The sequence below is a fragment of the Miniopterus schreibersii genome, assembly GCF_964146895.1.
Source record: "Miniopterus schreibersii genome assembly, chromosome: 16".
Lineage (NCBI taxonomy): Eukaryota > Metazoa > Chordata > Mammalia > Chiroptera > Miniopteridae > Miniopterus > Miniopterus schreibersii.
In genome coordinates, this window is record NC_138116.1 from 27,384,534 (window position 1) to 27,407,225 (window position 22,692).

Here is a 22,692-nt window from a genome sequence, read left to right on the forward strand (position 1 = left end):
ACCAGCGGGTATACGGGCAGATTGCTCTGCTCTTTTCTCGAAGGTAACCCCGCAGGCAGTAAATAAGGCCTGTATTAGAAGCCGCTAAAGCCATAAACACGCACCGCAGGGAAAGCTGCCCACACTGCCCACCAAGGTATCAGATGCAATTAACTTTCTACTAGAAGTGTGTCTGCACTCAAGGTCAAGGCAAATTTGGCAAGAAGCCACACGGGGACACTTCACACAGAAATCTCTTAGGAGGCTGGGAGTGGGGGGCAAGGAAATAAAGGTCCCTCGTGGGCTCTTAAATCAAGATCGTGATCACAGAGGGAGTAGGAACTCTTCATGGCAGGCAGGAGAGAGCCCACATTCCCGTTTCCAGCCAGTAAGTACCAGCCTGAATCCAAACAACCCATTTCGGGGAACTTAAAATAAAAAATAAGAGATCCCCTGGATGGACTTGAGCCCCCGTGGGGCCTCTGATGTGGGGAGCGGCTCCTGTGATGTGGGATTCCTGAGCGAGCCCGACTGGGTCACCGCCACTGGCTCCTCTCTCATTATAGGGCCAGAAATAGATGCCCCATCCCGAGAAAAGGGAAATGAGGCTGCGTGGAATGTTTCATCTGTTGGAATATTGTTCTGAGCTGCCTGACAAGATTACTGAGTCCTCAGTTCTGTAGCAGTGGCATTGAGAGAGAGTCTGGAAATCGATGCATTATGTGCTCGCTTAAAATAGCAAATGCAGAATAGAGGAAGCGGAGCCACTACGAAGAGTGCAGAACATAGTGATGTAAAGGCCTGCTTTGCCTCCATTATTACCAGCATGAAAGGGTAGGTTTTCCATCAAAAAACATCCGTGCGGTAAAGGCTTCTGTACCACAGTGAGACAAGGGTAGTTTTTAGCTAACATAACTGAGTGCAAATGTTCCTGTCCTCAAACAGGTGGTGGAAAGTGGGCAATTTGTTTCTTTTCATCTCAGTGTTCCAGGGTTGGTTTATGAGAGAGTTACTTCTGCTTTAACCTCTTTGAATTCCCCTCAGAACCAAAAAAAAATCCCCAGTTACTTGCTACCGAATCAGATAGTCTTCCCCGTGGGTTACAGTTGCCTGGATGGGCAGCAAGGCTTAATGAGAGTGAGGTGGAAAATGTATAAAAGGAACTGTGCCATCAGCCCCCAAGAAGAAAGCAGCATCCTTTGTCAGCTTAAATGGGATTTTAAAATACCCCAAAACAAGTTAAAAGGGCCTCCTGGAATTGACAGGCCTTTTCGCCAGGATGGCCCTAGGAAGTGACAGAGTTGTTGTTTTTTGTTTTTTTTTTAATTATTACTGATTTGGGAGAAGGAGAGAGGAAGGGAAGGAGGGAGGGAGAGACAGACAGACAGAGACATCGATTTGTTGTTTATGCATCCACTGGTTAATTCTTCCAAGTGCCCTGACCAGGAATCGATCTCGCAACCTTGGCCTATCAGGACAACGCTCTAACCAACCGAACTACCCTGCCAGGGCTGAGTTATTTCTTCAGGGGCTACTTGCAGTCAAGCCAAGAGGCCCTGACGTGCGGTGGCAAGGGGTCCTCTCAGCCCTTCTGTCACTTGTTTAACCACCATTCTAAACACGAGAACGTCCTTCATTAGAGCCCCTAGATGGGGACTCTACTCCACTAACAAGCCTTAAATGAGCACTTGCTCAGTGCCAGGCCCTGCACCAGCCACTGTGCAGGTATCTTCTTTAACTCACCAAAACCCTTTGGAAGAGAGAACATTACTACCATTAATTATGCCAGTTAAGGAAACCAAGCTCCTTCGGGTTAAGTCAACCCCCAGAGCCATACAGCTGGACTTGAACCCTAGACTGGCTGATTCCAGGCTGCATGTTCCCTCCACCATGCCCCCGTTGTTTCCTTTCTTGATTAAGCAACATTCCTAGAAATACCCAGAACCTGGAAGTCCCCGGTCCCCGTCTCTTCCCCGCTGCTGCAGCCAGCTGGAACGACCAGCTCCCGGGCGTGTTACAGCCCAAGTCCTGAAAGACCGCTCGGGACCCGAGAGAAATCGCTGTCTCCAGGCTCAGCGAGCAGCTTGACGTGCTGACAGCCCAGCCCCTAGGTGGGGACTTGAGCCAGCCGTTCAGGAAACCATCATTTGTTGACTGTTTTTGACACTGACCAGTTTCCAAATTCCTTCAAGTCCCCACAGTTTTAGAGAATGTGATCTTCTGTTTGCAAAGCAAGGATTAGACCCCCCCACCCACCCACCCACCTTTATAATTGGCATGATCACTCCTAGGAATACTGCTTTAAAAGTTTGCACATTTTGAGATAAATATTGCTGGAAAGAATGGTGGGGGAAAGTGCAAAAAAAAATCAAAACAACAACGTGAAATAAAAAGTTGGAAATGTTGGGGAGTTTGAGTAGGTGAGAATGGCAGCCAGGTTGCTGCAGGCGCAGTTGCCAGGGCAGGTGCCAAACCTGCCGTTTTAACTCTCAGGTTTCAGATTCCAGCTTATTTGCTTAGCAGAGCCCAGTACCAGGGCCACGTTGTAAATACCGATTTTATAACAGAATCTGCTCACAGACTAGGTTGTGTGCAAGTTTCAGTGCGTGATCTACCCTCCTGGGTCGTGTGGAGGGGGAGCAGACTGAATCCCTTTGGGTCGTTTTCCAGAAAAGACTCAAACCCATCACCTACCAAAACCAAACTCATTCTATCTCCTTTGTCCCCCAAGCCGAAAACCTAGGCACGTGGTAGACTGTCCCTTTTACCGTCTACACAGTCAGTCACCAAGTTCTCACTCAGAAGCAGCCCTCAGAGTTGACCTGCCTCTGCCCCCTGAACCACCACAAATCCTTCCTTCCTTTAGTTTCCTACCTGGTCTTCTTGCCTTAAAATATCCCCGTCTACCTACCTCCCACATCAGCTGCTCCCTCTCTATCCATTTCGTGCATTCGCTCTGTTACTAAGCACCCAGTATAGGCCGGACGCTCCTTCAGGCACAGCAGGATGGACGGGGCCCCACTCCCACGGAGCTTACCTTTGGGAAGAGAGACAGTAAACAAGGCAGGAATCAAGCCATTTCCGATAGTGGTTAAGTCACGGAAGAAAGCAAAATATTACCCGTCTCCTCTACTCAAGAATCCTTTCCCCCTTCCTGAAAGTTAAGCCTAAACTCCTTGCCTATGGACTACCCCGCCTACCTGGCTGGCCTCAGCTCCCACCACACCCTGCCAAGCACACCTGAAGCCGGACCTCCAGCCCCACGTTCTCTAAATTTTCACTTTCAGGTCACACTTTTGAGGTCACCTCTGTCTGTCCCAGTCCTCATTCTCCAAGGGGCAGTTCGCTGCATCCGTCTGCAGGGTTTGGGAGATCCCTTTGGGCTGGGGAGGCCCAGGTAGGCTTCAGGGAGGGAAGACAGAGCTGGAGGGGCATTGTCAAGAGGAGAGACACCGGCTAAGCTGGGTGAGCATCTTCTGCGACACTCGGCACCCTGTCCGGTGGCTCTGTCTTCCTCTGTGTCTGGATCAGGGTGCCTAAGAGCCCAGGTCGTTCGGGCAACGTGTCCGCATGTCAAAGCCACAGGCCGCACCCTCACAGAGAGGTGACCGACGTCCTTCAGGTGTGCGGACTCTTCAAACCTTTAATGTCACAACTGTCCCACCTCACACAGCAGGTGAAGTTTCCTGACAAATCAGCCTGAGGCTCAGATGTTTGATGGAGAACATGTTTTAGGACAATGTGAGGTTGCTCCTGAGCTCAGGGCAAAACTTCTTTTTCTTAGTTCCCAACTCTGTTCCAAAATGCCATCCTAAAATCCCGAGCCCAGTGGAAATACTCTTATTTATGCATTCTTTTGGTGACTCACTTTTTAGTATGTATGTCCCCAGTGTGTTTATATACAGCCGTCAACCAGCTTAAATGTTCAATTCTCAGATGGCAGGGACTGGGATCCTGTTAGCGCCTCTGTAGAGTGTGACCCATGGCCACACACAGATACACGATTCTTGCTAATGGTGAGTTGAACAGAGTGGTGTTGCTGACAAACCACCAGAAGTCATCTGTTCAGAGGACCATGTGGGTCCTGCTGCATGTTCAGTCCAGCCTTATTTAGCACCTTCATTAATGCCGTGAATAGAAAATAAACACCAGTGTTCACAGATGGTGCTAACTTTGGAGGTGCTGTTAGCAGAAGTGTCAAGGGAAGAGAAATAGAAATGTAAGCAGGAAACAGCAAAGATGTGAAAGGAAAAAAAACAGCAAAGGGGAAAAAGCCTCTCACACAGACACATATTTTTTTGATAAAATAAACCTAAAGACATTGGAGCAAAAAGCACTGAGATGAGAAGTTAAAGGGAAAAAATGAGAAAGAAGGGGAGCTGTGAAGAGAAAGGGGGGGAAGGGAAGGTTTTGCATGGATGTCAGGGACCAGGCTCTGAGCCCACCACCTGCTCCTGTGAGAGAGGCTGGGGCCCAGCCGGGCGCCCCGAGGGCACAGCCCTGGCCCTGGCCCTGAGCGCAGCTCTGTGACAGCTGCTGTCCGTTTGCTTTGTGGTGGGGTTTGTGTTTAGTTTGGGGGTATTTTATGTTGCTGCTTCTGCCCTTTTCTCATATTTGAGGGGAGCTGTGGCTGTGGTGGTGTCCTTTAGCCTCTGTTTTCAAAGGTTTCATTCTCCCTGGCGTGTAGAGCGTTCATTGGGACATTTCGGGAGGGACAGAGGAATGTAACCTTTAGAGAGTCCCGATTCCAAATATAAAAAAGCAAAATGGAGCATTCCCACCACCTCGGTCTCCGGTGTTGGCAGAGGGGAAACAAACCAGAGAGCAAGCAGCAGTCCCGGGGCCCCTGGGGCAACTCCAGCACCCCAGGCCGCGCCCTGGCCCCCTGGCCCCCTGGCCTTGGGAGGGCTGCAGATGGCAGAGCAGGAGCCTCCAATGGACAGGAACGGAACCAGCTGTCTCCACGGAGCGACAGCTCTGCTCAGGGGCTTCAGCTGGAAAGTCAGTCTGAGCCGGGAAATAGTATCAAAGTACACAAATTCTCCCACAACCTGGAATCACCCCTCCCTGGAAACATCAGTGCCGTCTCCTGGTTGAGGGGTACAAGCAGCGAATACCCAGGATGAGAAATACACAAGTGGGGACAGTGCCGGGGCCGTGGGGGTGGGGGTGGTCAGAATGCCCAGACCCGAGCACCATTACCGCAGACCCCCGGTGCCTCACAGGAGAGCTGGAAAAGCACCCCAGTGGGGGCTGAATAGTATGGTATTCGGCATGGCACTCGGGACAGACACCTTGGGCCCGGATCCTGGCCTCACCACCTTCCAGCTGTGCAGCTCCACTTGACCTTCCCAAGCGACTGTGTCCTAACCTATAGCACGGGCACAATGACAGTGCCTCGTAAGCTGTCGGGAAGGATTAGGTTAGTGATGCACATAAGGTGTTTAATACAGTCCCTGCCTAGTCCACGGTAGGCTCTCCACAGAGGGATGGTGGTTTCCAGCGCCACCCCCTGCAGTCCAAGACCCCTTTCGGCTACGCGGGGCATGCTGCTCAGCCGCACCAGCCGTAGCCAGCAGTCAGATAAGTGATCATCAGAAAAAGCTGACCTAGGGCATTACTGAGAACTTCACAGGCAGCCAGGGGTCTGCTCATCTCCATTCAACCTCAGAATAAAAAAGATAAAAAGGCATGTTCATTGATGTAATTCCTGGAACTTCTGTAACCTTGCACGTTCCCTAAATCCATCAGTCCAGATGTTTGTGCTCCTATCGCATGTTTTTATTTCCCTGAGAACTTCATTAGCCGTGGGGAGAGAGCACCGAACGTGGGGAAGTTTGGATTTACAAAGCAAGGTAATGATTCATTTTGCAAAAGGATCGTCCAGTTCCCCCAAAAGCATCCCCTTGAGTAGTGAGCATCCCTGGTGCCTCTTAATATGCCCGAGTCATACTGTGCACACTAATAGACCTTGGCACAGAGTTCGGTGCCAGGAGGGCACATGCATCCCACCTGACCACCTTTGGGCCCAACCCCAGCTCGCCGATGGTTCCAACGTGCTTCTCAATGACCCCACATTGAAAATGCTTGATGCTGGCCTCGGGTCCTCTGATTGATGTCTTATATCAAAGTGAGTTTTCATTCCTTCTACAGACATTACAGAACTCCTGTTTTGTATCAGACACTGCACTAGGAGCTCTTGATAGGGGTGGGGGGGATGTCCAGCTCTCTGTTGAAGCTAACAGTTCTATTCTAATGACTATTTTAGTGGCAGGATGCACAGAGGCTAAGACTTGGACTCTGGCCTAGTTGCGCGGGTTCAAATCCTGGCTCCACTGTGTGACCTCGCCGGGTACCTCGCCTCATCTCTTCCTCCGAAAATGGAACTTACCCCAGACTGTCATGAGGATTTCGTAAATTGGTATTTGTAGATCACTTACTATTATATGCTTTTTGCTATTGTTACTATATTCTTTTGATTTCTGTTTTTATTGTATTATGGCCAGGGAAGATAGTTTCTGTCTGATGCTAATTCTTAGGTAATCAGTTTCCTTTTATGGTCGGTAATAATGTGTATTCTCTAGTTGTTGAGCACAGTAAATATGCACATACACACAGCTTATTAACTGGGTTCAAATCTATCTTCTTTTAATATTGTTTCCTGATCTATATGTTTTTTAGGAAAGTATATTGATTGTTTACTATGATTGTGGACAGGTCATTATACATAGTCCCCCCCTTATCTGAGGGGAATATAGTCCAAGACCCCCAGTGGATGCCTGAAACTGCAGATAATACCAAAACTAATATATACTATGTCTTTTCCTACACATGCCTGTGATACAGTTTAGTTTATAAATGAGGCACAGTGAGAAATTAACAATAACTAATAAAATAATTATAATAATACAATAAAAGCTGTGGGAATGTGGTCTCTTTCTCTGATCACCGAGATGACTATTGGCAAGGTGGCATCTACAGGGTAGGTAGGCTGGACAAAAGGGATGACTCACATCCCAGACGGATGGAGCAGGACAGCAGGGCTTTCATCACGATGCTCAGAACAGCGCACCATTTAAAACCGATGAATTATTTCTGGAATTTTCCATTTAATATTTTCAGACTGTGGTTGACCATGGGTAATTGAAACCTCAGAAAGCAAAAATGTGGAGGGGGAGGGAACTACTGTATCTTTGTAGATCTCACACAGATGACTTCATTTTTATTTTCTGGAGAGTGTCTTTCTGGTGAACTAATCTTTGATAGAGAAAACAACGATCTAATGAGTTCTTTCCCCAGCAATACTCTTAGCTAGCTTGCTTGTAATTAATATTTGCCTTCTATATCTTGCTCCATTCCTTTATTTCTAACTTTGCCGCTTTTCTACCTTCCATTCGATGAGGCAGAGTAGCTGTGTCCCCTTCCTTCTACATCTTTGAAAGTTGTACATTTCACTCTACGGTTCTCATTTACCATGAATTGTCTTCCCACTTGTGTTTGTCTAAAGTTCATCAGTCTCCCTACCCACCCCCCAGACAAGGACCTTCGAAAACTCCCCTGGGATCACCACCCCATCTTTCATGTGGTTGTTATCCAGGATTTTAAGTTCAGCATTGTTTTAAACCCCAAAAGATACTCAGTGTTATTGTTGTTTAAATGCCTATTTAGATTACTTGTGTATTTGCCTGTTTATTTGCTTCCCAGTGCATCTCACAGGCCACTTTTTCCCTCTGGATTCAGTATCTTCTTCCCGGGTGGCATGTCCTTCAAAAATTCTTTTAGCTGAGAGCTGAGGTCGCCCAGCTCTCGAGCCCTTGTTGTCAAAGAGAGTCCTGGTTCTGCCCTCGAGCTCAGACGATTGGCTGGGTAGAGAATTGTAGGTTGATAGTTACTTTCCTTAAACCCTTTGAAGAGTCTGTATTTTCATTACTTTCTCACCTCTGGTGAGAAGGCCTGCTCTTCCTTTGCAAGGAATGTGAATTCTCTCTTGAGGTGTTTATCCTAAGGTTTGCTCTTTGCCTCTGGTGATCTGCGGTGGATTTGTTTTTCAAGAAAAAGGAAAGCTTGAGGTTTCTGTGTTTTACTGAAAAACTGTTGTTTGTTTCCCCACACAGTACTTCCTTTCCACTTTGTCAGGCTGGACAACAGACTTCTTCTGATGACTTTTTCCTAAACTAGGCAGCGTTCGAGGACCCAGCCTCATGCAGGACCTCAGTCCAGTTCCCTCATGTGTGGCCCAGATGTGACTTCTGCTCCGGCCAGCATGTACCTGGGCTTGGCTTCCCTCTCACACTGGCCTCACATCAATTCCTTCCTACAGACACCTGGAGATTATCCTTTCTTTCCTTCAACATCCACTTTGATTTTCATTTTTTTAAACATTTTTTGATTGATTGATTTGAGAGAGGAACAAACATTGATTTGTTTTCCACTTATTGATGCATTCTTTGGTTGAGTCTTGCATGTGCCCTGACGAGGGATCAAACCCACAACCCTGGAATATCGGATGGCACCCTAACCTGAGCTATCCGCCCAGGGCTTCACTTTGATTTTTAAGTATTTCTGTGCAGTTCTACTTGTATTTGTGGATACTCGTAAGTAGTCAGGGAGGCTTGCTCAGAGCATGCTCAGAGCTGCAAGAGAGCAGGGGGCACAGATGAACACCCAGCTCAGCCTGGGGGCGGGTGGTTCTCTAGAGCTCTGGGGAATGACTAAAGGGATTTTAGCAGAGGAGTGACAGAATCTTTTTGTGCCTTTAAAAGATCTCTCCGATGACAATGTGGAGGACAGGTTTGAGGCGGGGTGTGGGGCCAACCAAAGGCTGAGGAGACAGTTAGGAGCTGCAGGAGTAACCTGGGGGAAAGGGCTGAGGTTCCGCACTGTGGCCGTGGAGAGAGACTGAGAACGTGAAATAAATAGAACACGGTGGCTCCATGTGGGCAGTGGAGGGAGCGGAGGGGTTCTGGCTGGTCCTGGCCTTTTGGCCCCCGTGACTGGGTGGCTAAGGCGCCTCTCACTGAGCCAGGCTGGACAGGAGGAGGGATGCAGTGTGGGGAAGGGGCCAAGAGGATGAGCTCAGCATTGGACGCATGAGGACTCAGCTGTCTGTGGAATGTTCAGGGGCTTTGTCTAGTAGGTGGCTGAAAATATGTGCTTGGGCCTCATGCTAAGATTAAGTCGCTGATTGGGTCATTGAAACCATGGGCGTGGGTGACAAAACAGTATTTTAAGGAGAAAATGAACAAAAATATTCCTGCAGGATTCCTACTTCTTGAGGTGTTAGCCTGGACGTCAGCCCCTCTGGAAGCCACCCAAGCTTAGGTGGCCCTCCTCTGGGCACCCTGTGTGTATCGCGGGGCATTAACATTTGTCCATCTCCCCATTAAGAATGGGAATGCACCCAGCCGGTGTTGCTCAGTGGTTAGAGCGTCAGCCCATGCACCAAAAGGTCGCAGGTTCGATTCCCTGTCAGGGCACATGCCCAGGTTGTGGGTTCAATCCCTGGTTGCATTGTGTGTGGGAGGCAACAATCAGTGTTTCTCTCTCACATCGATGTTTATCTATTTCTTCCCCTCTCCCTCTCTCAAAATCAGTTAAAAAAAAAAAAAAAAAGAATGGGTATGCCTCAGGCTTGGGGCCTGCATCCCACTAATGTTGTGTTCAGTAGAAAAGAAGGAAAGGAGAGCAGGCTGGGGAGAAAGGGGTGATGGTGATCGGTGCAAAGAGCGCCCTGAAGAAGGGAAGTCCGCCGGGATGGGCCGGGAGCAATGTCAGGGCCACAGCAGGGTAAGTGAGGATTCTGCCCACTGGACCCAGGAGCCGGATCAGCCCAGGGACTTGGCACAGGCGACACCAGCCTGCTCGGGGGCCTCAGCTGGAGCTGCCTGCCCAGAGCTGTTTAGTGACGAGAGTTTTATCTTCTAAATAAAAGTGGTTTCACCCACATCCCTCACCAACTGCAAACCCAGAAAGCACTCAACAGACCAGGAGATATGGCACCCCCACTCTCAAAATTGCATGGGCCCTGGACTCAGACTCGCTTTAGAAGGGAGTGGGCTCAGCAGTTGAGCGTCGACCTAGGATCCAGGAGATCTAGGTTCAGTTCCCTGTCAGGGCACATGCCTGGGTTGCGGGTTCGATCCCCAGCAGGGAGTGTTCAGGAGGCAGCCAATCAATGACTGTCTCATCATTGATGTTTCTATCTCTCTCTTCCTTTCTCTTTCTCAAATCAATAATATATATATATATATATATAATTTTTTTTTTTTTTAAAAGGAGACCAAAGTAAAAGTGTCCTCTCGACCCTGACAGAAGCAGAAGTAGTGTTTCCCACAGCAGGGTTAGGAAAGACCTGCCCTCTGTGGTTTGCTCTGAGCAGAGGGACCTGGCTCCTGGAGGAAGTGAAAGGCGGCGCAGTGAACAGCTGCGGGCCTGAGCCCCAGGCGCCCGTGCCCGCCCGTGGTCCGCAGAGCGCGCCCACGCATTCACAGCCTGTCTTTACGACTCTAGGGCTTGTCTTGAAACACTGACTCCATTTATCATCACTTTGAAAAGCATCTATTTTACTACCTGCCTGCGTTTGGTGCAAGGCGAGCTTCCTCCCACCATATCCTGTGACCAAACACCGGAGAACCGTTGCATGACCCCGGCGTTCTCAGGAACTCCTCGCCACGCCCCCGGGGACACAGTCACCCAGGCACTGCCCCTCACCTCACGCCCACCCTGCTCCCTTTAGAGCATCCATCAGACCCAGCAGTGCCACCACTCCCGTAGGGAAAGCCACCGAGAGGAGAAAGGAGTTCACTCGACCCCTCGCGTCCTGGTCTACGGAGGCCAGGCCAGTGGGTGAGAGTCTCCAAGTCCCAGCTAACCAGGCGTCTGGACAGGAGAGGACACTTTCTAGGCCGATTCGGCTCCTCGAGAGACCCGAGTTACCCCATTTCTGCAGGACATGTAAATATACAGCTGGCACAGGACCTCACATTGATCGGGTCTTGTTGCATTTACCCCTGGATTTCTCTAATGAGCAGAGGACAGGAGTCTAAATGAAAAATGAAGGAAAGTAATTTGATAGAGGCCATTTGCCTGCAGTGATGGCTTGGAACAGATGAAACAAGATGAAAGTCCCCGAATTCCACAGTTTGCTGAGCCATTAAATCCTGTAACAGAAGATAGGGAGGAAGAACCCCCCCTGCAGCCAGCCTCCATCGGCAGCTGTCGTTTGGCCCCGCGCGCCATCAGAGAGACACCTGCCTCCATCTGTAAAGTCTGCGTTCTTTCCTTTAAAGCATAAGGAAGGTGCCCCGGCTCTCTAACGATTTACAGTGTGGAGAAACTCCAGTCAGAGCCTGACCTCCCCGCGTTGTCCACTCCTGTCCTGATAGTCAAGTTGGTAAACTCTGCTCACCTCCACCCACAACCACATCAGAATTACAGCTGAATTATACAACAGCCATCATTCAGAACCACCCGAAGACTAGCTGAACAGAAGTGCTACGACAGGATATAAAGAAGCCCCGTCTAGACTGGCAGGAGGGGAAGAGACACAGGACGAGCAGGTCCCACATCCACGTGTGGCAATTAAGATTTGGGAGGGGTATCTCGGCCATGGAGGTACCCCTGAGGAGCAGGGTTCCAGCCCCCAGTCCCCAACCTGGGCACCAGTGCCGGGAAGAGGAGTCCTCATCACATCTGGCTGTGAAAATGAGCAGGGATTGCATCCGAGGGTGACGGAAGGATGCTGGATTCCAGGCGTTCCTCTTGAGCGGCCCGCATACAGACCCACTCATTCAAACACTCACTGGCTCTGGGCTCCAGTGCAGGGGCCGGAACTCAAAAGACACACAGGGAGGAACTGAATTGACTAGGTCTAAAGTGAGGGCTGGAGGGGCAGGTGCCCATGTTCTTTTGTTGAGTCTCCCCCAACCCTTCTGGCAGGTACAGTTGCCAAATCTGAGCTCTCCATTAACCTGGCTAACACTGTCTACCCCACCCTAGTGATTCCCCAAGACCTCGCCCCACCCAATTCATGTGCCCATCTGAGCCACTTCCAGTGGCTTTTCCACACAAGTGGCCTGCCTCAGCTAACACTGCGGACTTTCCCAAAATCTCCCAAAGGTCCACAAGCCCCAAACAAGTAGCTGCTAACCTCAGCGTGCTCTGTACCTCTTATTAAGTGGCCCAAGCCCAGCACAAGCTGTAACCGATCACAGCTTGCATAGTAACTCCCATCAGGAGGCCCCAAGCCTGACATAAGCTGTGACCAGTGTTGGCTTGGAGAACAGCTTCAACTAAGCAGCCACAAACCCAGCACAATTGGCCTTTGGCCTCGGTTCACAGTATAGTCTCTTCCAAGCAACTCTCAGTCCAACACAAGCAGCAACCAACCACAGATAACTTTGTAGCTACCATTAGGCAGCCCAAACCAGTTACAAATGGTGGCTGACCTTGGTCTTCATAGGAGCCCCTCCCAAGAGGCTCCAGAATTAACACAGCCAGTGGCTAGCTTCAGACCACACCAGAGTACCATCTAACCAGCTCCACAAATGACACACCCAAAAGCTGGACTCAGTTGGCACCAGAGCTTCACTAAAGCAACTCCTGCTCCTTGGGGTCAGCCCCTGCACAACTTATCCACTGTAGTGATAGCCAGCACACACAGCCAGTCATCCTGAGGGTCATTCCTCACCCATTGACATGCCAATAGCAGTCAAAGCTCAACTGCAACAGGAGGGTACAAACAATCCACAAAAGGAACACTCTTGGGGCACCTGGCTCAGGTGAACAGGGAGACTACACCACTGGACCTCACAGGACACCTACTACATAAGGCCACTCTGCCAAGCCTGAGAGACATAGCAGGTCTACGTAATACAGCCAATATGTGGAGACAAAGAAACATGCCCCAAATAAAAGAACAGAACAAAACTCCAGAAATAGAACTAAACAAAATGGAGACAAGCAATCTACCAGATGCAGAGTTCAAAACACTGGTTATAAGGATGCTCAGTGAACTTAGGGAAAGAGTAGATTAATTCACTGAGAATTTCAACAAAGTGATAGGAACCATATAAAAGAACCAGTCATAAATTAATAATATAATAACAAAAAGGAAGAATACATCAGAGGGAATCAACAACAGATTAGATGCAGAGGACTGAATCAGCGATCTGGGAGACAGGGTAGCAAAAAACACCCAATTGGTATAGCAAAAAGGAAAAAAAAATTTTTAATGAGGATAGTTGAAGGGACATGTGGGACATCAGCATACCAGCATTCATGTCACAGGGATACCAGAGGAAAAGAGAGCAAGGGATTGAAAACCTATTTGAAAAAATAATGACAGGACACTTCCATAACCTGGTGAAGGAAATAAACACAAGTTCAGGAAGCACAGAGAGTCCCAAACTATATGAACCCAAAGAGGCTCACACCAAGACACATCATAATTAAAATGCCAAAGGTTAAAGACAAAGAGAGAATCTTAAAAGTAACAAGAGAAAAGCAGTTAGTTACCTACAAGGGAGCTCCCATAAGACTGTCAGTTGATCTTTCAACAGAAACTTTGCAAGTCAAAAGGGAGTGGCATGAAATATTCAAAGTGATGAAAAGCAAACACCTACAACCAAGATTAGTCTACCCAACAAGGCTATAATTTAGAATCTAAGGAGAGATCAAGAGTTTCCCAGACAAGAAAAAAACTGAAGTAATTTATCAGCACTAAACCCATATTATGAGAAATGTTAAAGGGACTTCTTTATGTAGAAAAGACCAAAATACGAATAAGAAAATAATAGGAAAGAAAAAAATTCTCACTTTGGTAAAGGAAAACATTTAGTAAAAGCAGTGTATCAACCAACTATAAAGCTAGTACAGAAATTAAAAGGCAGAAGTAGGAAGATCGTGTGTAATTACAACATTAAATTACGGGATACACACACAAGAAGTAAAAAAAAAAAAATGACAAAAATAAACACGGAGAGGGTGAGTAAAAAGTAGTGATTTTAAAATGTGTTCAAACTTAAGTGACCATTAACTTAAAATAGACTGCTATAAACATAGTGTGGTATAGATGAAGAACATGGTAACCACAAACCAAAAATCTACTAGAGATACACAAGAAATAGAGAGGAATCCAAACACAACACTAGAAAGTCATCAATATATAAGAGAGCAAGAAATTAAAAAGGAACAGAGAAGGACTACAAAAACAATAAATAAAATGGCAATAACTGTATACCTATCTATAATTACTTTAAGTATAAATGGATTAAATGCTCCAGTCAAAGACACAGGGTCGCTAAATAGATTTTTTAAAAATCAAGGACCCACACACCGAATGCTGCCTACAGTCGACCCATTTCAGATTGAAAGACACACAAAGACTGAAAATAAAGGGATAGAAAAAGATATTTCATGCAAATTCAAACAAAAAAAGTAGCAATACTTATATTAAACAAAAATAGACTTTAAAACAAAGGCTAAAACAAGAAACAGAAAGGGGACTTTCATGATGATAAAGGGATTAGTCCAACAAGAGGTTATAACTCAAAAACATCAACATAGGAGCACCTAAATATATAAAGTAAATGTTGATGAACATAAAGGGAGAGATTAACAGTAACACAGTAATAGTAGGGGTCTTTAACACCCCATTGATATCAATAGATAGATCATCCAGAGAGAAAATCAACAAGGAAACAGTGGCCTTAAGTAACACATGAGACCAGATAGACTTAATTGATATTTTTAGGACATTTTACCCAAAAGCAGCAGAGTATACATTCTTTTTAGGGATACATGGAACGTTTTCCAAGATAGACCACATGTTAGGTCCCAAAACAAATCTTAACAAATTTAAGAATCTAACCTTACACCTAAAGGAACTAGAAAAAGACCAAAGCCCAAAGGGAACAGAAGGAAGGAAATAATAAAGATCAGAGTGGAAATTAACAAAATAGAGTCTGAAAAAGAATTGAAAAGATCAATGAGACCAAGAGTTGGTTCTTTAAAAACTGATAAGCTTCTAGCCAGACTCATTAAGAAAAAAGAGAGGGGGCACAAATAAAATCAGAAGTGACAACATACAGAACTATAAAGATTATAAAGATATACTATGAATATCCCAACAAATTGGACAACCTGGAAGAAATGGACAAATTCCTAGAAACATACAATCTTCCAAGACTGAATCAAGAAGAAACAAAATCTAAACAGACCGGTTACTGCTGATGAAACTGAATCAGTAATCAGAAAACTCCCAACAAACAAGTCCTGGACCGGATGATTTCACAGGTGAATTTTACCAAACATTCAAAGAAGATCTAACACCTGCCCTCCTCAGACTATTCCAAAATAGTCAAGAGACGGAAGGGAAGGCTCCAAGCTCATTTTGTGAGGCCAGTATTACCCTCTTACCAAAACCAAAGACACAAGAAAGAAAGAAAATTATAGGCCAATATCCCTGATGAACATAAATGCTAAAATCCTCAACAAAATATTAACAAACCGGATCCAGCAATACATTGAAAAGGTCATACACCGTGTTCAAGTGGGATTTATTCCCAAGACCCAAGTCTGGTTCAAATCCACAAATCAATCAGTGTGATACATCACATAAAATTAAAGATAAAAATCCTATGATCATATCAATAGATGCAGAAAAAGCATTTGACAATCCAGCTTCTATTTATGATAAATACTCAGCAAATTGGGATAGAGGGAACATACCTCAACATAATGAAGGCCATATATGACAAACCCACAACTAATATCATACTCAGTGGTGAAAAGCTGTAAGCTTTCTCTTTAAGATCAGGAACAAGATCAGGATGTCCACTTTCACCACTTTTATTCAGCATGTTATCGGAAGTCCTAGCCACAGCCATCAGACAAGAAATAAAAGGCATCCAAATTGGAAAGGGTGAGGTAAAACTGCCGTTATTTGCAGATGGCATACTATATACAGAGAGCCCTAAAGAGTCCACGCACACAAAACACTATTGGAATAAATGAATTCAATAAAGTAGTGGGATACAAAATTCATATTCAGAAATTGTTTGCATTTTTATATTCCAATAATGGACTACCAGAAAGAGAAGTTTTAAAAAATAATTCCAGCCCTGCCAGATGTGGCTCAGTGGTTGAGCATCAACCTAGGATCCAAGAGATCGTGGTTCGATTCCCGGTCAGGGCACATGCCCGGGTTGCGGGCTTGATCCCTAGTGGGAGGTGTGCAGGAGGCAGCCGATCAATGACGACTCTCATCATTGATGTTTCTCTCTCTCTCTCCCTCTCCCTTCCTCTCTGAAATCAATAAAGACATTTAAAAAAAAAAAAAAAGACTATAGTAATCAAAACAGCATGGTACTGGCATAAAAACAGACACAAAGATCAATGGAACAGAACAGAGCCCAGAAATAAACCGATGCCTATATGGTGAATTATTCTATGACAAAGGAGGCAAGAACATACAGTGGGGTAAAGACAGTCTATTCAATAAATGATGTTGAAAAAACTGGACAGATCCAGTTTCATTCTTTTGCATGTGTCGCTTTCTTACACCATATACAGGAATAAACTCAGAATGGATTCAAGACTTCAAGTGTAAGACCTGAAAACATAAAACTCCTAGAAAAAATATAGGCAGTAAACTCTGGGACATCGCTCTTAGTAATATGTATATTTTTTTATGTCTCCTTGGGCAAGGGAAACAAAAGAAAAAAAAAGACTACATCAAACTAAAACATTTCTGCACAGCAAAGAAAACCATCAACAAAACAAAAAAACAACCTACTGAATGGTAGAAGATATTCATCAATGATATATCCAGTAGGGGATTAATATTCAAAATATATAAAGAAATCATACAACTATCAGAAAAGAAAACAATCCTTTTTAAAAATGAGCGGAGGACCCGAATAGACATTTCTCCTAAGAGGACATAGAGATGGCCAACGGACATATGAAAAGATGCTCAGCGTCACTAATCATGAGGGAAATGTGCATCAAAACCGCAGTGAGATATCCCCTCACACCTGTCAGAGTGGCTACATCAATGACTGTAAATTGGTGCAGCCACAGAAAACAGTATGGGGGTTCCTCAAAAAATTAAAAATAGAACTACCCTATGACCCAGCAATTCCACTTCTGGGTATTTATCTGAAGAAATCCAAAACACCGATTTGGGGAGATAAATGCACCCCTATGTTCACTGCAGCATTATTTACAATAGCCTAGATGTGGAAGCAGCCGAAGGGCCCATCAGTAGATGAATGGGTGAAGACATGGTACATGTATACAATGGACCATTACTCAGCCATAAAAGAATGAAATCTTGCATGGATGGCCCTGGAGGGTATTACGCTAAGTGAAATAGGTCAAAGACAAATACTGTGCGATTTTACTTGTATGTGGAATCTAAAAAACAAAATAAACAAAACACACTGTACCAAGACTGTAGAGCGGATGCTGGAGATGCACAGAGCCAAAAGCAGGAGGAAGGGTGGCGTCCGGCTGACACTGAGCTCACGGCTGCGAAGGAGTCTCAAGTGAGAAGGACTGTATGGAAAGTAGCGTGTTCCGATTGTATGAACATGGGGGTGGGCTAGCGATTGACATTTTCTCTATTCGATTTTTCCAGCTGACTTAGGAAAAGGGTTCTGAAAGGGCCACATTCCAAGACTGAATCCCCAGGTGGTTCTGGGACCCGCCACGTGCACACTAGTGTACCAGGCTCCACAGACGGGAGGGAAGACGCAGGAAGTGGAGGGCAGAGCCTGTCCCTGCCAGTGCCCTAAAGGAGGGACGCACACCCACCAGGAGGCAAGGGAAGGTCTCGGCCAGGGTCAGAGGCTTCTGTAGGGTGCGAGTCCTGCATGGAGGGATCCAGAGGCCGGGCCGGGCTGACGGAGGTGGGAGGCTGCCCAGGCTTGGGAACCAGCAGGGGAAGGAAGCCCTGTCCCGGAGGCATGTCAGCTGCAGGCAGGGCTGCAGTGCTGGGCATTGCTTGCTCCTGGCCAGGACAAGGGCCACAGGGCCCCTCACCCGGACCCGGCAGCCATGGGCCACGCATCTGCCTTGCACGGCAGGCCTGATTCCTGCAGGAATAGAGAACTGCCTGAGTCACCACAGCCTCGGATGGGCTCTGCTATTTTTATGTCCAAGTCTGGTTAAAAATAGCTGTCTAAGCCAAGGTTTTAGCTGCAGCTGACAAGACATTAAGCATTAGATACCTGATGCCTACAAGCAATAACTAACTACGGGTCTCTCCCTGTGCCCATTTTCTGCCTCTACAACACATTTAATGAGAAAGCAGGTAGGAAACGGGTGTGAGAAGAACACCTCACATTACCTCACAGACTGGGGGGCCAGCTGTGGGCATGTGCACTGGGCACCCTCCGGAGCTGTGCCCGGGTGGGTGCTCTATCTTAAGGCTGGCAGCACCTGTCGCCTGAGTGCTGTCTAGCGGCCAGGATAATTGCCTCAGAGTCAGGGTGGGAGGAAGAGGTGACAGTGATTGTGCCTGGAAAGCGCCTCTTGCTCACCTGGGCCCAATGGAGCACGACTGGGCTGGGCAAGAGCGGAGCACATGCGGCCTCAGCCCCCCTCCCCCTGCGGTGCGGATACTTGGCATTCACTGCTTAACACTAAGAGTGACATTCATCCAGGGAGCTCAGCAGAGCGTCAGGGGGCCCAGCTTGCCCACACCCCAGACATGCCCTGAGAAACACTGGCATTCACGGCACACACAGCAGTGCCAGCGTCCCACCTGCAAACCCCAGGCCATCAGGCCTCCTCCTCTCACCTCACAGCACAAAGAAAGCTGCCGTGGCACAAGCAAAGGTACAGTGTGGGGCTGTGCAGCCTGTTGTGAGCAGACACGAGGTGCCAGCCTACTTTGACAGCTTTCTCAGGTCTTAAAATAAGCCACTTCTGCAGTGTATCCAGGGCGGTGTGAGGAGCTGGAGGATGGGAGTCTGCTTCTACTCAGCAGGTGCACAAAGCCTCACTAACCCCCACCTCCGGCTCCTGGGCGTGGATCCCACCCAGAGTCCTGGCTGAGCCCCCTTCAGGCAGCGAGAGGCACAGGCTCCAGGCAGGCGTGTGAGCTTCCACTGCACCGGTCTTTGTGTGGCCCCACCGCCCATCCAGGCCAAGGTGGGGTCTGTTAGCAAAGCAGCCTGGTGCTCAAGGCCCCAGCCCCCCAGTCTGAGACACACCTGGGAAAACTGGGGTCAGACCCTTTTCTAACAGCTGGACCCCGGGGACTCTGAGAAGACCTTCCTCTCATTGGGGACAGTGTGCAGGGAAGTCTCCATTCACGCTGGACACAGCCTCCCAGGGCTCCCTGTTGCAATCAAAGATTACTGAAAAGTAATTGCACATCAGAATCCCCAGCCCCTCACGACAAGCCCCCTGACATCTGAAGCCCAAGTGACTGGTCTCAGGCCAGGGACTTGGTGGCTGTGGTTGCACTGCGTCTCTCCCTCCTGTGGTCCAGCTCAGCACGCTGGGTTCCCTGGAGCAAGGCTGCGTGCGGCCAAGGCCGGAACTTAGCCCCTCTGCCCTCGGAGGCTCTGCTTTGAGGCTGCAGCCCAGCACCAGCCTTTCCTGTCCTAGCCCCGCCCTGGGGCTTCTCCAGCCCTCCACTGAGGCCTCCAGTGCCGTGTCCCCTGGGGCACCTGTGAGGCCGGCAGGAGCTTGGCCAGTGGGGGACCCTGGGGTCGCCGGGGAAATCCACCCCTCACTGGCTGCCTGCTAACTGCCTGTCTGGTCTTTCTCTTCTTGGTTCTGCCAGTGAGAAGCGCCACCTCCCAGTCAACGTCACCAACCCTGTGCAGTGCAGCCTGCATGGGAAGAAGTGCACGGTCTCCGTGGAGACGCGGCTCAACCAGCCACAGCCCGACTTCACCAAGAACCGCTCTGGCTTCATCCTCAGCGTGCCTGGGAACTGATGCGCACCCAGGAGGCCTGCCTGGGAGTGGGGGCGGTGGAGCCCGGAGCCCCGCCGCCGAGCACCACAGTCCCGCTCTAATTGCCCATCCCGCCGCTGCCCGCTAGAAATCAGCTCTCCAGGGCCCTGCTGGGGGGGAGCCCCTCCCCTGAGGTCTCATTCCTGGCTTTCTGCCTTTGGTCTCCATCTGCCTCTGTCCCAACTGTCCCCAGTCCCAAACCAATAAACCAAAGAGTCCGGTGCCCTGTCCCAGAGCCCTGGGTCCACTTCCAGGCCACGTCTCACCTCAGAGGCAACTGGATGGTGCCTTCAACTGGCGCCTGCCTCCTGGAGGGGCCAGGTCAGGTCAGGGCGCCCTGACTCAGTGACCTGATGCTGACCCTGTAGGAGGTGGGGTGGGGGGCCCATGGGACAGTGTCCCCAACCAAAGACATGCTTCCAGGGAGGTTGGCGGAGATGAGCTGGGGACATAGCCCTGCTTTCTCCATGAGCCTGTCCTGCCACCACCTTGTCCCCCAGGTGGTCACAGCCCCCGTGACTGGCTCAGGGAGCTTCTCGGCTCCTCAGTGGACCCCTTTCCCCCAGCAGCCAGCCAAAGCCACCAGGTGAGCAGGTTCACCTCTAGGACCAGCCCCTCAGCCCAGGACCCAGGGGCTGGCGGCCCGGCCTCCCCTCTCTGCTCCCGCCCGCCTCCTGGCACCCCCCCAGCAGGGAGCCGTGGAGATGCTCCAAGGACCGTCAGCCGTGCAGCCTGTGCCTGCGCCTGCCTTACACTTGGTTTTCCAGTTCGCAGGTTGCTGATCAGATACTGTGTCCCCCATGCCCACACTCGAGTCAGGAACACTAGTAAGAAAATGGAGTTGCAGGTGCTGGGGGCACTCGTGGGTATGGAAGTTGCCCCTTTTGACACCCGTTTCATAGTCACGTGGAGAACTAGGGCTGGAGGGGAGGGTGAGCACACGGGAACCTCGGGAACCACGAGAGAGAAAACAGAACATGCGTCCTGGCACTGCAGGCCAGGCCAGACTGCCCACCCTCCCCCCAGAGCCCCCGCTGGGCGCGCAGACCTCATGCCAGGAGAGCAGCGCCCTCCTGCCCGTCTTGCCCAGCACGTGCCTTCAGATACCTTCCCGAGACCACCCTCCTCCCGTGTCTCAGCGGAAGGGGACGCCGTGACCCTCTGGGCAACGTGGGCCTCCCCCCAGGAGCCCTGACAGATGGACAGACTCCAGGCACCTGTGTGAAGGGGCTGGGCCCCGCCTCAGGAGGAGCCTGGCAGGGTGAGGGAGAGAGATGCTGACATCTTCACTTTCTGCCCCCTGCTCCCACCTCCCCCCCCGGCCCCCCGGCCCCGTCACCCTGACCCCACAGAACACACCAAGTGCCTGAGTGCAGCCACCTGTGCCTCACCCAGCGCCTGGCTGCTGCGGTCCCCTGGCTGACCCCCGGGTGGTCCCAGCAGCCTGGCCTCATTCACACCCGGCCCCTGCTTCCCAGGGCTCGCAGACATTTGCACCGGGTGCAGTTTGCAACAAAAAAATCCTACCGGCCTCCTGCCCTTGGAAACCCCCCCTAACGCTCCCTCTCCAAGCCCAGTCAGAGGTGCCACCAGCCAGTTCAGCGCCGCTCAGTCTTGCCAAGCACCTGGACACTCGCTGAAAGATCTTAACTGGAACGTTGCCTCTCCGTCCCGCTTATTTCCCCAAACCTGTCACTTTATACTAGGTACGTGCAAATGTATGTTTTAGACACACCAAAGTGGAACCTGCCAAATGAGTGCCTTTCAGAGGTCGTGGGGGAGCCCTCTGCCCTTCACCGTGGCCTGTGGCCCCTCAGCCCAGCTCCAGGGCCTCCCCGCTGAGGGCCGGAGGACCGCCGGCGGTCACAAGCACTTTTTCATGATGTCCTAAGAGAAGTCAGTGTGGCAACCGAAGGAGGACCAGGAATTTAGGGCGCGACCACGGTGACGCTCCCAGGGTGCCCGGGTGGGGGGAGGACGCAGTGATTGTACGCAATGAAGTATTTCTCTTGATTTAATTAAATGCAGTGCATGGTTTGGTGCATATATTCCTATTTTCCATTAAATTAACTATTTCTAAAGCATATTTTGATTTACCATCAAGAGCAATAAAGCGTTAAATCTTATTTTCAAAGGTGTTCTGCTCATCTGTGGTTGACAAGTCGGCCTATAATTGTGAACCTTTAGCTCGTACAAAGGCAACTGTTACCCTAGAGGATGGGAGGGAGCATTAGCACAAGCGAGGTAATGCCTGAGCCTTTTAAACAAAAATAGTACATGGTGAGCGGGAAGGAAGCTGTGGAAAGGAGTAAAGGGGTGGCGGGGCAGCGGGGTTCAATCCAAACACTCTTCGCCGTTTTGAGGCCTGTGTGCTAGACTCCAAGTTCACTGCTTTCGTGTATTTACGAAGGAAAGGCTGGGATTCCTAAGGCTGCAGCTGGGGGAGGGGGAGAGGTGATGGGCGCCCTGTCAGCCCCTCTCCAGGCTGCCTGGCTGGGGGTGGCAGGAGGATCAGGGAGGGGGAGAGAAATCAGGACTTCTGGGGGGGGGGGGGGACCCTGCAGGTGAGCAAAGCCAGGCCCGGCACGCAGGGGCCCTGCAGCCGCAGGACGCCACCCCTCATCAAGGGAGAGAACGCGCAGTGTGGCTCCTGCCACTCACACCACTGGAGATGCCTCAGGAAAGCGAGTGGCCCTGATCCCAAGGCTGACTGACAGCTCCCGAGTTGCAACCCGAGCAG

General features: G+C 49.4%; 1 protein-coding gene across 1 annotated transcript in view; it reads left to right on the top strand.

Annotated features, from left to right (window-relative positions):
• The window catches only part of MYO1D (myosin ID), a gene marked incomplete at its 5' end in the record, with an annotated part of 245,060 nt that extends 222,982 nt beyond the window's left edge, over positions 1-22,078 (top strand). Inside the window, one exon of the mRNA XM_081115977.1 lies at positions 19,778-22,078. Within this exon, the coding sequence (XP_080972103.1) occupies positions 19,778-19,934 (157 nt within the window). The 3' untranslated portion in view covers positions 19,935-22,078. The remainder of the gene's footprint in view (positions 1-19,777) is intronic.
• Between the last annotated feature and the right edge of the window lie 614 nt (positions 22,079-22,692).